This window comes from Dicentrarchus labrax, unplaced genomic scaffold (assembly GCF_905237075.1).
Source record: "Dicentrarchus labrax unplaced genomic scaffold, dlabrax2021, whole genome shotgun sequence".
In the NCBI taxonomy this organism is placed as follows: domain Eukaryota; kingdom Metazoa; phylum Chordata; class Actinopteri; family Moronidae; genus Dicentrarchus; species Dicentrarchus labrax.
In genome coordinates this window covers 22,723,603-22,738,600 of record NW_026136714.1, presented here as the reverse complement: position 1 = coordinate 22,738,600, position 14,998 = coordinate 22,723,603, and the positions used below count along the sequence as shown (strand labels likewise).

At 42.0% G+C, this 14,998-nt stretch overlaps 1 protein-coding gene across 13 annotated transcripts in view; it reads right to left on the bottom strand.

Annotated features, from left to right (window-relative positions):
- Positions 1–14,421, bottom strand: part of fbrsl1 (fibrosin-like 1) — a 274,086-nt gene extending 259,665 nt beyond the window's left edge. For 9 of the 13 annotated variants that reach the window (XM_051423587.1, XM_051423588.1, XM_051423589.1 and 6 more), the window contains exon 1: positions 13,099–14,420. In XM_051423587.1, coding sequence (XP_051279547.1) covers positions 13,099–13,401 — 303 coding nt within the window. In that variant the 5' untranslated portion in view covers positions 13,402–14,420. Of the gene's footprint in view, positions 1–13,098 lie in introns of all 13 variants that reach the window. The other 4 variants (XM_051423599.1, XM_051423598.1, XM_051423600.1 and 1 more) reach the window with 2 other exon arrangements.
- Between the last annotated feature and the right edge of the window lie 577 nt (positions 14,422–14,998).

Below are 14,998 nucleotides of genomic sequence, written 5' to 3'. Positions count from 1 at the left end.
TACTTTTCAAAAAATCATCATCAAATTTTTTAATTAAATGTTTTAAATGAAAAATCTTCTGTACCTTTCCTCTACAGAGAGCATATGATGACGTCGCCTGATGACGGATTTCATAACTCTCTCATTAACGGACTGATTTGCTAACTAGCTGGCAGCCTGGCTGAATCGTGTCTGACTGATTGACAAGCTGACTTTGCACGCTTACTGATTGATTGACTCACTGACTCACTGATTAAATGTATGACTGGCAAATTGACTGGTTGCTCTGTTCTGGGTGGCACCACCCTTCACATACACATATACACCCACCACCCCTTTGGTGTAGCCTGTCAGTGTGTGCAACCGTTTTCCACCTCTTGTATTATTGTGCAAATTGAAACGCCAAGGAGAGCAATTCACACACACAGAGAGACCTACTGGTGTGTGAGTGTTTGTGTGTGTGTGATGGGTAGGAGGGGGTGGATGGGGGGGGTTGCCTCCATCTCCCTCTCAGTGTCTTGGCAGGCGGGAAGGGGAAATATGATTATCCAGTGGGGGAATTGTTTCATCAACACCTGGAGCAGATAAATGAAAATAGAAGGATTTATGTACTGAGAACAAGCTTACCTCTGCTGCCAGGAAGCAATTAAGCAAGAAGCTGGAATACAACCCCCCTATACTCGCTTCACACCAGTGGCACATTTGGAGAACTGATAGCGAGCCTTGGGGAAGGCCACTGGAAGAAAGGGAAGGTATTCATTCCCACAAAGTGTCCCATTAACGGCTGATAACAAAGTGTCTGCGAAGTGTTGGGATCTCATTTGACTCTGTGTTGGGGGGAAGCGATGGATGCTCGCCTCCCGCATAGCTACAGATAGGCATCGCGGCTTGTCCTGGCTACCTGCTGTGACCTCTGAGAAGTGGAAATTTTAGATGTAATCATCAGAGTGGTGTGTGGTTCAATTTTGTTGAGTGGTATTGGAGTTATTTTACCATATCTGAATAACATTTCCTTTAATTCTTGAAAAAAATTATTTTCATGCTAACTTTCCAATAAATCTAGTGCCTGCCTCTTCACAGCAAGACATTGACAAGACCAATCATAATTTAGTGATAAAGACATGTAAACTATGTATAGAATTGGATACGACAGTCATTATGAGACACTAGCATTTATAAATTGCAGACTTGCTTGAAGAATAGCAATAGGTGTCACCTAGGGATGAGCGTGTTCACCATTATCTGTGTCTGTTCAACCAACTAAATAGTATTTGTTACCATATTCGAAATGGGCTTAAACCGGATGTCTAAATGGAAGTTTGTAATTGTAATTGAGATGGGTTGATTAGAAGTTCTTATATATTTTAGAAAAATTACAGTACAGCCTGAGAATTAGATTTCAGAACAATGTTTTTGATTGTAAAAGTAAGAGAACAATTTACAGAACATGTTTTTTGTGGGGTTTTTTGCTATATTGACACTTTTACTCTGATGATACTACATTATACATATAATGTACTGGATACGTGCTTCAGCCAAGTACTTGTTCAACGCTAGTGTCACCACATATTTTTCTCTCTGCCTCATCTGTGTAGGTTGACACTGATGATGACTATCTGTCATGTTTAATTAATTAAAGATTCTTGCAGTACGATATGTGTTCTTGCTTCTCAACAGATACATCTGCTGCACTGTAATCAGCAGATCCTTGTATGGTGAGAGGGAGGATGATTTCTTAGTTGGGATTAGTTAAATTGAGACTGATATTAAAGTAATACTGAGGCAAAGTATCACTTCAAAGCAATAACCAGCATGCCTCCTGTCCAGGACAAAAGCTACAGCTTGCTGTAAAATGTAAAGATGTCATTCCAAACTGCCCTTTTAATGGAACTGGCTTCCAAATTGACCTTCTAGTGTAGTGAACATCTTTAAATGACATCAAAATCCTCTCAGTATCTCTAGTACATAGAACATCTCTGTGTGGTGTTTACATGCATTTAAGATGTAGTGTCAGTAGGAACAACAGCATCATTCGAAATGCAAAAGAATTAACACTTTTGTACCACCTTTGAGGCTGAAAGGTTCATTAATAATAATGACTCAACTTGTCAGATTATACAGGATACCCAGCAAAACAAATGTGTTTTTAAGTGGCTGAATATTTTACACAGCAGATGGGAAACTAACTTAAATCACTGACTCAAGAAGTTAGAAGTTTGCCTGCCAGTTTTGTGTGGTATTGTTAAGGTTTTCACTAATCATGAAGTCTGACATTTTGTTTGCAGATGACATGAATCTATGGGCTGATGAGTAACATACAATGACCACAAAAATCCATCAGAGACCAAAGATGATTTTCAAGCCAATCCTCTCAGATATTTGGTAAGCTGATGGACGTGCCAAACATCGACCTTTAATGAGGGTTGGATATTAGGGGCAAGTACAGAATGCCCTCACTCTGAACCTGGTTGAAACTCAGACTTGGCATGTACACGCCATGCTGAGCCAGTTCTTTTCAGTTGAATAATGAGAAATTATACAATGGAAATTAAGTTAAGTGTGGTCTTCCTTTATTCACAAAACCAGAAAATAAGTTTAATGTGGCACAGAAATGATGTGTCATTTACTATAGACTCCAACCCATTTTCATTCAAGAGCCTCCATCAATAAAAATCCCAAGCAAAAACATGTTGGTTTGAACAGCTGATTACCAATATTGTCTGTCAATATTTAATATATTGGAAGTATTCCATGTTTACCCAAAAATGAACAGTGGGAAACAGAACCTAAGACTCTAAAACACATCTAGGATACCACTACTACAACTGCTACTACTTCTGTTATTTACACAACCATATTCATTCCTGCATAAAATATACTCAGTTGAAAAACTCCAGTTAAAAAATTTCCCCATTGTAAAACAAACTGTATAAAACTGACAGTGACTGGCTTGAATCCATGATTTAATTACAGGCCATACCTACAAATCATAATATCAGCGTGGCTATGAATAACGTGGTATTTGTACTACGCATGGCTAAAGTAGATGCTATGCTACGAGGCTTAGAGATGTGGAATGCAAACAGTAGCTTGGCAGAGTTCTGTTTATGTTCCCTCACTCTCATACACAGCCTGTTTTCTTTATTGACTCAACAACTGGCCTTGTGCTGAGGCTCCTAGAGAGTGTGTGTGTGTAATTTTGATCTCATTCCACGCCTTGGGTAAAGCCCTCCTGGCTCTAAGGTGCCTGTCCTCGTTTCAGACGCGCTGACAAAGTGGCCTCTCTGAAATGAGCTGTGTGGCCTGTTTGCAAGAGGGGCACAGATGCAGTTTACTGCCTTTGATCTATGGGTAAACAACCTGCGGACTAAAAAGAAAAAATGGGAGAAGTCATCAGTGAATGTACATGCTGTCTGTACAATATAAGGAAAGAGGAAAGCATTCGTAGTGAAGCGAATGACGGGGACAGAGTAGAGGAGAAAATCTCTGACAACACTTTTCCTTGGCAGATCTGTCAGCCAGATCTCACTGTGGGTGACAGAGCTTGTCTTGCCCTTGCAGGCTTTACTGCAATGGCACTGTTACATATGCCTTATTATATATCCCATTATATTTCAAACACATTCTCCCTCTTCCCTCTGCTGAGCACACAGCTGCAACATTGACTTTCATAGATGTTCGGAGGATTCATAATGTGAGGAGTGCCTGTGAGTTGGCAACAGATTGAGCCTGTTAAAAACTGATGATATACAGTAGCATACCAACTGGAGTTAGACTGAAATCTGCTCTTTGAGCAAAGGTTTGACCAATATGAGGACCTGAATTCAGATACTCTTGTTTATGGAAGTTCTTATTGTACATCTATATTCATATTAAGTAAAAATTTTACATAATAAAGAATCCAGAAGGGTTTAGTGTTTCCCCTATAATTTAATCTTGGCATGTTCAAAAAGCCTCTACAACAGCATGTAGACCACAAGACATTCTCCACTGAAACCCAGGCTGAAATCATCCATACAACTGCTTCTAATTCTACAATTAATACAATACTCACATTTATGGCTGGCTATAATCATTCCTGTCTTTCCATGTATGTCATGAAGTGATACAAGAGACGAGAGGCAAAATCCAGAGTCCTCCTGTGCAAAAATGCATTTCAAAGAGTGAGTCAGCCAAACTGAGTGGTTATCTTCATCCTGGCAGTCGCATGTAGGTTTAGAGAGTTGCAAAGTAGGTGGATCCCATTCTGTATTTGCAGTTCAAATATTTATTTTATTAATATCCTCAACAAAATAACTTGGAACTGTCTCAGATAATGCTACAATCAAGTATATGTTATGACCCCCAGATCACACACAACACTTAATGGTTGCAGTTGATAACAAAACGCAGCGCCATAGTCACTGAATTCATCAAAAACTGTGCCCAGAATGTTGCAGATTGTCACCAACATAATATTAAGCTTATGCGCGCCATTATCGAGGATGTATCACAATTCTAAGCTGTGATCAGATGTTTCTTACCATTTTGAAAGTCGTAGTTAACTTCTACCGTTGTGTTTTTATGTAAAAAAGAGAAGAGAACCAGATATTTTCTAAGAAGGTTGTTAACTTGCAATGATGATTCAACCAGGAGAGTTTCATGCGCATCCAAGTCGTAAACGTGCTCCCACTGTGAGTCACCTAACAATATCTGTGGGGAAAAAAGAAAGGACTTTTACCTCTTTTGGCCCTTCCAAATATAACTCTATTGCTGGTGTTTTATCCTTGGGAATGCATTTTTGCACACTACAAGGACTGTGGATTTTGTCCTTCATTTTTTGCAATGTAGGTGCACTATGATGATACTGCTTCAAAAAAATCAGAACCTATCATTTAATATTAATCACACTTACGTGTGAGATATTGAGTCAGGATAAAAGAATAAGCCCAAATGCCTCTTTCACCCATGAAATCACAACAAGAATACAAAATACATAATCAGCCTGAAACAGTGATGTACTGTGGGTGAAAGGTCATTACTTTATCAGCAATGACAAACTCCTCTACCTGCCACACAAAGCTATTCAGATTCCACGAGCAAAGTGTGGATGGCCGACAAGGTGCTTCATTTCAACTGAGGAAAACTGAGTGTGGCAGCTGAGCCCAGAGTTGTCAGGCAAATGTCATCTAGGCAGTGAATGGAGAAGTGGCAATGGGAAAGAGAGAAATTCCACATTGCATAACCACCCTCTTATCTAAGCTCTATTATCTTGGCCACAGTTTGTTATATGGCTGCCAAAGCTATCACACAAAAAACTGAAACAGTCCTTACTTGGCTTTGCCTGCACCCACACATAAACACACAGACACATAGAAAAGGCTAAATGCTGCAAATACAATCAACATACCAACAAACAATGAGCTGTAATAAATTGCAGACTAACATATCACTGTATCTTATTTCAGACGGAGGGCTGAGTGCTGAGCAATTATTGTCAGCATCACTTGGCCTATAAAGACTATTCCCCTCAGAGCTGGTGTTGGTAGCAAGTGTCGGTAACAGAAGAGCATGTCAACAACTGTTAACGCTAATTGCTTTCACACCAAGAGCGATCTATTAAGAAAACATGCAGCAAGACTCCGCACAATGTCACGACTGCATGAGTCATGCCTTTAAAAATGAGGCCCTCCTTGAAAACATGACCACATGGACCGGAGGCTGATTTGTAATCTGCACAGTGTTTGGATGAATTCAAATTTGTGCCAGCATTACCATGTTGCTGAATCCTCTCTGGGTGTATAAAGGCCCTAAATTGTATTTCCTTAACTCAAATGTTGAATGCAGTTAAATAGTCTAGTCTTAGATGTAGAGGTATTAAAAGTGGTGTCCTAATTTGCCATTTTCATATGTTATTTAGTTTAGCATAAGTTGGTGGTCAGTGCTCGACTGCTATCTAGATACAATGTACAGGGCTGGGAAATAGTGTACGCAGGCAGCTTACGCATGATTGTTTTTTTTGCCAACACTCGATAGTCTGTTGGTCTTTGAGAACAGCTAAGCCTCAAAGCAAACCATCTTTTAAAAAATGTGAAAGATACAAAAATGTCCTAAAAACACCTTTGTTCAAGTATACAGAACCTGGCTTGCCATACGTGTTTACTCTGTAAAGTTTTGTAGTTTGACTAAGCCTTCTAACAGCACTGATCTTGCCTTTAATTTAAGTGAGCACAGGAAGGTTGTAATAACGGGAGATTTCATGTTTTTCTATTTTCACAACGGCCCTGGCTCAAACCACCGATAAATTGATTGCTAGTAACACAAAAAGAACAAGCATCTACAAAGACTTTTTTAAAAGTAACATGGCCAAGCAAACCACTTTATGTAAAATGTTCACCTTGGTTTGCAGGAAAGCATTGTTAAGGTCAGCGTTATAACTTTCCTGCATACAACTCAGTAAGACCAGTCAACAGACCTTTGTGTTGAATGAGTCTGCAAGACTGGAAAAAATGACCTATCCTCTCATGCAAACAAAATGTTGAAAAGGGATTCAAGTGATGTGAAGGTTGAAGCAAGCCAGGCTTTCAGAGCTCTCTGTCAGCGAAGGACACGGCTGAAAAGGAAAACAGCCATTACTTAATGAGCCACTTAAAGAGTGCCCTCTCTATTTAGGTTTCATTATTTTTATTGTAAATCCTTCACAGCACTCGCCTGCTAGTCATTCATACAGAGCTTCTGCGGCCAAGTACGCCATTATATATTAACCAAAATCACAGGGCTGGAAAATACCTCAGCTGAATGACAAATATGATTACTATGAAGTTATCTCCAAATAATTTCTTTTTCTCAAACTGCTCAAATGAAATGTCTTTTGTTAACATTGTTTAATAACATGCATTAATCAAGCAGTCGAGGAACCGGAGAGGGGTTATGAAAGGCAAGAAGGGGGGACAAATCAGCAGTGGATAATTACCGGGGAACCTTCTAACAGTGCAGCTCCTAATCCATCGCAGGCTCGGAGACAGCATCTTAATCACAGCATAATTACATCCTGTCATTCACCGCAATGAAAACACCGAGACAGGAAGATGGAAGACAGCTCGGGACGACAAGCAGGAAATGGATATATATGCCTACAACAAGCTACCCACGTGCTTTTATATGCCACTTAATATGTGTCAGCTATGTTGTTCTGTCTGCACATTTCAGCAATTCCTCACGAGTCATGGGTACCTGAAATCAAAGAGCCTTTCTTTCTGAGGGTTTTATAGTGCTGGTACATTCAGACTGCGGAGTGATACCTCAAAATAGACAACTGACAGCTCTTCAAAAAGGACCCTTCAGGGCCAGCGTGCATCTATCCCACTACCTTCCCAAAAACATATCAGCACTGCTGGTTAAAAGCCTCAGAAATTAAGGAGGAAACACTGATAAAGATGGATCTCTTTTCTGCCTGGTGCCTACTAAGACCGGTCATAAAACTTCAATATGTTTTGGTACTAACTAAAATGTCTGTACCACAGACTTTGAAAACTGTCAATTACCAAAAGCTGGGATCAAAAGCATGCTCTTTTTGCAGGCTTTCTTGGTTCACTTGTGGTGTGAATTTTAATACCATGAAGTTCTTGTACTGCTGCTTGTGTTTAGATATTCCATCAAAACTTCCAGTTGTAACAGCACTAGCATCTAAAAATGTCAAATGATACCCACCCCTAGTGCCTTTACACATTGGGATATACTCCATTTATATATTAGCATCCTTAGAGCTCATACGATTAGTTGTTTAATTAAATCGATAGATAGAGAATTAACTAATGGTGAGTTATTTTTAAGCAGAAATGCCAAACTGCTGTTGGTCAAACAAAACAAACCATTTTAAGACAATAACCTGGTCCCTGGGAAACTGTGATGTGTCACATCTTGCAAACAAAACAATCAATCAATGAATCTAGAAAATAATCAGCAGACTAATGAGTAATGAATGTAATAGCACTTAACATCCTATATACAGAATTTTAGTGTTTGACCTGTTGGAAATTTGTAAACCGAAAGCATTTTCTTTGGTTGTCTTATACTTTGTGACACATAAATCCTCCATAGCTGAGTACAAGTGTCGTTTAGTCACAGAGGAAGAGAAAGTGATTGCCATGCGTCCAGATCCACATGAACACACTTCCACAACACACTAGAACCTTCCTTTGGTGGATATATTTAGGTCACTGGTTGATGGCTTGGACAGATGCACAGTGGAGGTTCAATCCTTTGTGTTTGTGTGTACGAGACAGAGAAGGCTTGTGAATGTGCCCATGCATTTATCAGCCATGCTGTCGCCTACAGTGTGTGACAGTTTCAGAGAGCCGGGGCCGGGGGACATCCCACTGGCATTAAGAAAGCTCTCTCCGTGGGATGCGTCAGCCAATGAACAGCGGAGCCTCGGGGGGGCTGCCTTGTTAATTAAAGCTGGAGTTGTTTGTCAGTGCCGGCATATGATGCACAGCGCTATCACCGTCGGGGGAAAGACAAAACACGAAGCAAGATTGCTGCAACCCCTGCAACAAATCTGCTGCCTCACCATGGAAGCAAGACGTCTTACTACAGCAACGACTGCTGTGGCATCGGGTGTCAGTATCACTTTGCACTGTGTTACCCAACCGACAATCAGAGCCTGCACTTATAGAGCAGAAGCGCACAGCTGACCACAAAGAAAAGATGGGAAAGATGGGATGTCAAACTACCTAAAATCTTCTCTAACCTCTTAATCTCAAGAAAAGCTCAAGCACAGAGGGTGTCAATACAGCCCTGCCTACTAGGTGCTACCAGGGTGTTCATTAATTGTCTTTGGCAAGTAAGGTTCTGACAGAGGAGTCCTCCTGAGTGTCAGCTGTACTAAAGACTGCTAATAAGCAACACACAGTGCTATCTGAGTGCTAACAATGAGATGCCCAGTAATGAATGCGGTGGAACTTGAGCTGCAGAGCTGCAAGTGTGGTTATTTTAGGAGTAAGAAAAAATAGAATACTGGTTCTCAGTTTGAGGCCTTCATCAGAGCACTTGATGTTATAGAAAATATGGATGGAGAAAGTGAAGCAGCAGCTTCCCTAAAAACTGCTGTCAAGCTCCCCTAGGGCAAGGGACTTAATTTTCCCATATTGCTTTGGTGGAGCTGCTCACTGGCCAACAGCACAGGATGATTAGTGAAAGTGTGCAAAGCAGGGGCATGATGAAAAAGCAAAACTTCTCTGGATGAATAAAGAGACAGACGCTGCATCTCATCAAAAGCTTCTATAAATGGAACCCATTTTTGTTCGAATGCCTGGCCTTTCGTCTCCCTGCCCCTCGACACTGTTGTAATATCGCTAAATCAACTAAACCTAAATCCCCATTAGAATGAATTTAGAAACTCACGCTGCGGAACGAAAAACCCAAACAAATCTGTAAATTCATGTTAAAGCAGATGAACAGAAGGATTGTGGATTAACGAGAGGGGATTTGCCACTCCAACGTCACTCACAGAGCAAATGGAGCAAATCAAACATCTTATTAATAGTGTGACAGATGGATAATTGTGTCATTTTATTATCTGCTCACTTGTTCGATACCCACAGGGAGACTTCTAGAGGTTATAAGCCGCAGCGGGTAATTGTTTTATAGGGCTGCTGTCAGGTGAAAACCTCCTTTCTCCAGGAGGTTGACATTCCGGCATGTAAGAAATTCTTTGGTATTAATCGTTCTAATATTTATTCGAAAGATTTTTAAGAGGTATCTCTAGAGGAAGAAGAGAAGTAGAAACCATTCCAAGAAAGAAATATTAAAACCACCCAAACTGGACATACAAGGTTTTCCTTTTCTCCTTTCAAAAGCCTACAATAGCAGATTGACTGTGCTACACTCTTTGAATCATCACTGAATCATCCCGAACATTCTCTAATCACAATAAGGTGCCCGTGACAAAACAGTACGGCTGTGTTTGTACAGTCGATTTGCACAGGTAAGTAAGCTGCTTTCCTATGGAAAACTGGTGGGAGATTCAAAGCAAATAAACACGCCATAATCAAATGCAGCCACGGCTACAAATTGCTTTCAGCTGTAGTGAAACGGGTTACGGGAGCGGGCGAGACCACCGTACAGCCTAAGCCTTCATCAAGGGAGCTTGATCCTATCAGCGCGGAGCTGGAATATCAACAACACCAACCAACCGATTGAGTTTAGAGTCAAAGTGCTCTGGGAGAAACCCATAACCACAGGCTCTTGCAAACAGACAGTAGCAGCTGTGCACAAGTTACAGACTAAAATAGGACAATCAAATGACAGTGACTGTAACCCAAAGGTGACAGGGTTTTTTTATGAAACATGTTCATCCTGAAGTGCTTTAGCGAACGGCAAAGGGCTTAGATAGAGATTAAAAGAAACAAGATAGAGTAAATATTGGTATGTTGGCAGTGTGGGCTCATTGAACCCAGGGAGGATGGGATATTGGTGTTGGCAGAATGCTAATGAGACAGTAGCCTGACTGTAAGGCCTGACATAAACACTACAATGCTGGTCATCAGTCAGTTCGAAGAGGTCAGGAGGACCGCACACACCCTCAGCCGAGCTTATTGGAGCATGATGCAATAGGTCAGAGCTATTCCCTGGCCAAATGCTGCTGTGTCGTCCTCATAATTGATGAGCAATTAGCACAGGTGGCGTAGGTCATGAGCTCCACTCAAGCATACAGTAAGTAGGTGAGAGCGTGAGTCATGACTGATTGTAAGAGATTTTCCAGTGGGTACACATTTCAAAAGACTGCATTTCATTCACTCTGATGCAACTTATTAACTGGAAACAAATGGGAGTGTTGTTGTCACTAACAGTAAACAGTATATGGAATATGTATAAGTGAACGTGCTGATTTCATTTTCCACATGCAGGAAAAATCAAGAGGCAAAGCACACGAAAAAAAAATCTGTCCACATCCCCATCATGTTATTGTAACAGATCCACCAACATCATTTAATAAGCTCAGTCCATTTGCATGCAAATCAGACCAATTACCAACGAGTAGCTGGCATGTGAGTATCATTTCACATAGAGCTGTATCATGCCTCATTTGCTTAGCCTTGAAACATAAGCTCTTATGTAGAGCGCATTGTTTCCTCTGTGCTCATTCAACATGGATTTAGCACTTTAGTATGAAAACTATTACTGCTCTGGAATGTGTAAAACAAAAATTGGATAACTGTTTACCATCATTCCCCCTCAAACCCAAAGAGGCAGCACTTTTATCATGATAAAGCATCGACAGAGAAACCCTTTTAGAAATGCAACCTGGTCGTCCTGCAACAATGAACAGGACAGTAGGACAAGGACAAATGTGAAACTTGTGAACTAAAAGGACCTCCCACTACATCAAACCCACACACAATATCTTTCCTAGAAGTCAATAGGGCAGGGCACTGCACTGACAGCAGAGGAGACACCAGCATGCTGCCAGAAGATGCCAGTGAGAAGCACTTTGCTGCTGTGACATCCTCAAAGTCTTTCACAGTCAGCAGCTGTCAGAAGTGGCAGCCACGCAGCACAAAAGGGCAGAAATACTCACACATAAAACCTCACAGCGCACTGCACTCATACAAATCAACAACAATGGGCGCAAACACACATTTCATCCACATTTGATAACATGTAACATCTTGGGGAGGTACTGCTGTGGAACCTTCTATTGTATGGTATCATTGTAGGATTTTATGAGGTGTAATATTTTCAATCTGTAGAAGCTATGTAGTTTTTGCCATTGTGGGTGGTGTGTTATACTTCTTAGATTAATATGACAGTTCTTCGTGGTTGGGGTGCATGACCACATGTTTCACAACACCCTTCCTTTTATTCTTCCCTTCTGCTTTCACACCCACTCTAAGCACCATGAAGGGCTGAGATAAATGGAATAGCAATATAAGCACTGATGACCCAGACAGGTTAAAGCTGTTCGCAGATAGCAGGTGGTGAATTGATGATCAGCTCCAAGTGAGTGAATCTTCTATTCAATGTATGAGGATGGACAACTGCTTTATATTTCAGTTATTTTGCTGGGAATCAGCATCCAACCATTACACTGACTAAGCACTATGTAGGAGGGAAGAGTCAATCATGACTGATTAATACCACTAAGCCTACATGGGAGGTTGACATTAAAATGAGGTGGCCTGTGGTATGATCCATCAGCTTTCAAATGAGGTCATCATCCTTAAATATACAGATTGTTAGCTATGTTCATTAAAGCTAGTGATTTATATTTTAACTACAGTAGTGCTGCCATTCCCAGAATGAGCCATGGGAGACAGAAAAAACAAACAGGCCTTGTCAGTCAGCATCACGTCCCTCAGGGAGCGATGTTTTATTTGTCATTTGGAACGTAATGAGATAAAAGAGATAAGGGGATGTCACAGGAGAACATCCTTTCTTCCTAAAATCATTCCTCTGACATCAGAAATACCACACAGTAATGACAGAAACAGAGTTATCAGCACATGGTGTATCAGCTCGTGACAGATGAATGGTGCAATAGGCAGTTTATCAAAGAGCGAAATGTCAAGAGTGCACTGACAACTCATAGAGCATCCGAATATAAAACAATCCAGAGACATTACTGACACAGCAGTACCTGTTTGTTTTCCTACAACACTCCATATGCTGCCAATGATTAACATCTCATTCACAAAGCCTTGAACTTGTAGTATTCTGCAAACTGGCTGTCACACACTTTCATGTCATGGACTACAAACAGACACACATTCAGCTCCATGAACCAGGCAGGGACCCCAATAAGAGAACAACTGTGCTGTTTATGATTTAGTGTTGAACTCTACAGCTGTCAACAGCTGTGTGATAAGAATCAAACCAAGGATTGATCAGGGACACCTTGAGGGGGGGGATCTGAACCTCTAAGAATCTCTGATTTACACTAGCCTATCAGATGATCAGAAGAGTCATCCTCATCCAGTTTTTAATTGGCATCATCTCAAGCAAATTGGAGACAAATTAGACTAGTCCTCACGCTGCTGGTGAGTGAGGGGGGCCTCAAGGACCTCCACTTTTGGAGCCACTCCACTGATGAAGAATGCAGCACATACACACACAGGTAATGATCCGGTTCCTCCTTACCTCCAGACGGTCCAGGCTGATGAAACTGGTGATAGCAAATCCATCAATGATATCCTCCTCCTGCGAGCTGGACTCCCGTCTCTTCCGCCGGGGGGGACGTGGAGCTCTGGCGGCGGCTGCGGGGTGCGGCGCCTTTTTACCGGGCAGGGAGGCGGCGTCCCTCCCCGGACTGTGTCCCTCCCTGTCGGAGCAGGAGGAGTTGGGGTCGGGGCTGCGGGCGTCTCTGCTTCCTGTCTCCCGCAACCTCCGCACCCTATCCCGCTTGGATCGGCATCTCCGACCCTGCTTCAATTTCCCATCCATGTTGTTAGTGTAAGCTTCGCAGTGTCAAAAAAAAACCAAACAGAAATATAAATATAAAACTCCACAGTCGGTGCTCTGCTGAACGCTCGCTGCACCGCGTAATAACAAATAACACACACCGGACTGAGGATCGTAGGCTGCGCTATAACGTGAAGGTAGCGCGGTGTGTGTGTGTGTGTGTGTGTGTGTGTGTGTGTGTGTGTAAATAACAACGCAAATAAAGCCTTATAACACACAATGACCTTGAGTATAAACCTCCCCAATCTCCATTACGATAAGCAAAATGTTCAAGTATCCCACTCAGGCGGTAGAGAAGGAGCAAAGAGACGCGGATCCACGCGTTATTTTGTCACGAATCTGCACTATGTCGACGCGGTATCCGTGAAAGCAGGTGCAAAACGGCGAAATAGTTAAAATCCACGCATCACTCTCGCTTTGTAACTTTTGTTGCATCAGAATAATAACAAGCAGCGTTACAGCCGAACCTCGCTGCATGCCGCAGACAGCGCAGAGAAATCATGTCGCTGCCCGTTGTTGTTTTTCACCACCCCAATCCATGATCCAAGACTGTCAAATAAAGAGCTCGGGATACTATCCGTCCGAAACAAAAACGCCTGGCGAACTAGTAACGTTACGTATCGATCGTGGTTGTCGGATGAGTGAATAATCCCGTAACGCGTTTGAGTTTTAAGCCATATTCCTCTCTGCGCTTCAGGGGCAAAATGATCCCAAGTCTGAGAGCTACTTATGCGCAATATTTCCTAAATGATCCGAACCGTCCGAGTAAGACAACCATCCAGTGTGTGATCAAACTCCATGAGGCGATGAAGCGGTCTATTCCAGTTCAGATAATGTTGAGTTTCCCATAAATCCACTCCAGTCCGTCACTTGGCTGCTCAGTGGCTCATGGTATTTTCTATTCGCATAAGAAGGCTTTGATAAGTGTCCTTAAAGCGACAGGAGTGATTAAAATCTCCTCTCCCCCCCCCTCCCCTCCTCTCCCATTCCCTTCATCCGAAATTAAGAGACACAGTCAAGCTTCAGAGAACCCACATAACTGACGTATTTCCGCCACCTCTGGCTTACAAATTACCATAGGAAGGAAGCTGGTGTTAAAAAAAAAAAAAAAAAAAAGGGGGGTTATTCTGTTGGGCACACAAGGCACTATTTTAGTCTGCCAGAGCTGATGCCACATCATGCATATCCCGGGACTGACTGTTTGTGCTGTCACTAGTAGAAAATGCAGGCCATGCACACACACACAGACACAAACACACACACACACACACACACACACACACACACACACACACACACAAGGTCTCTGACACCTCCTCTGACCATCCCCCCCCCACCCACCCACCCAACCAGCAGACAACTCAATGTAGGAAAGTTACATTTCATCGTCAGGTACAGTAAATATTTGAAATATGGGTCTCCATACAAACATACCCTTGCCCTGTGCCCAACCATTTTAAACCCCTGGAGCAGGGTTGGTGTGTTTCCCAATCTGCTGTGTGGGGACTTCCAGGGGTCCTTCTGGGAGTTCCTGGGAGTCCTCTGCAAAGTAATGGCACAGCTTAATTTATCTGCTTTC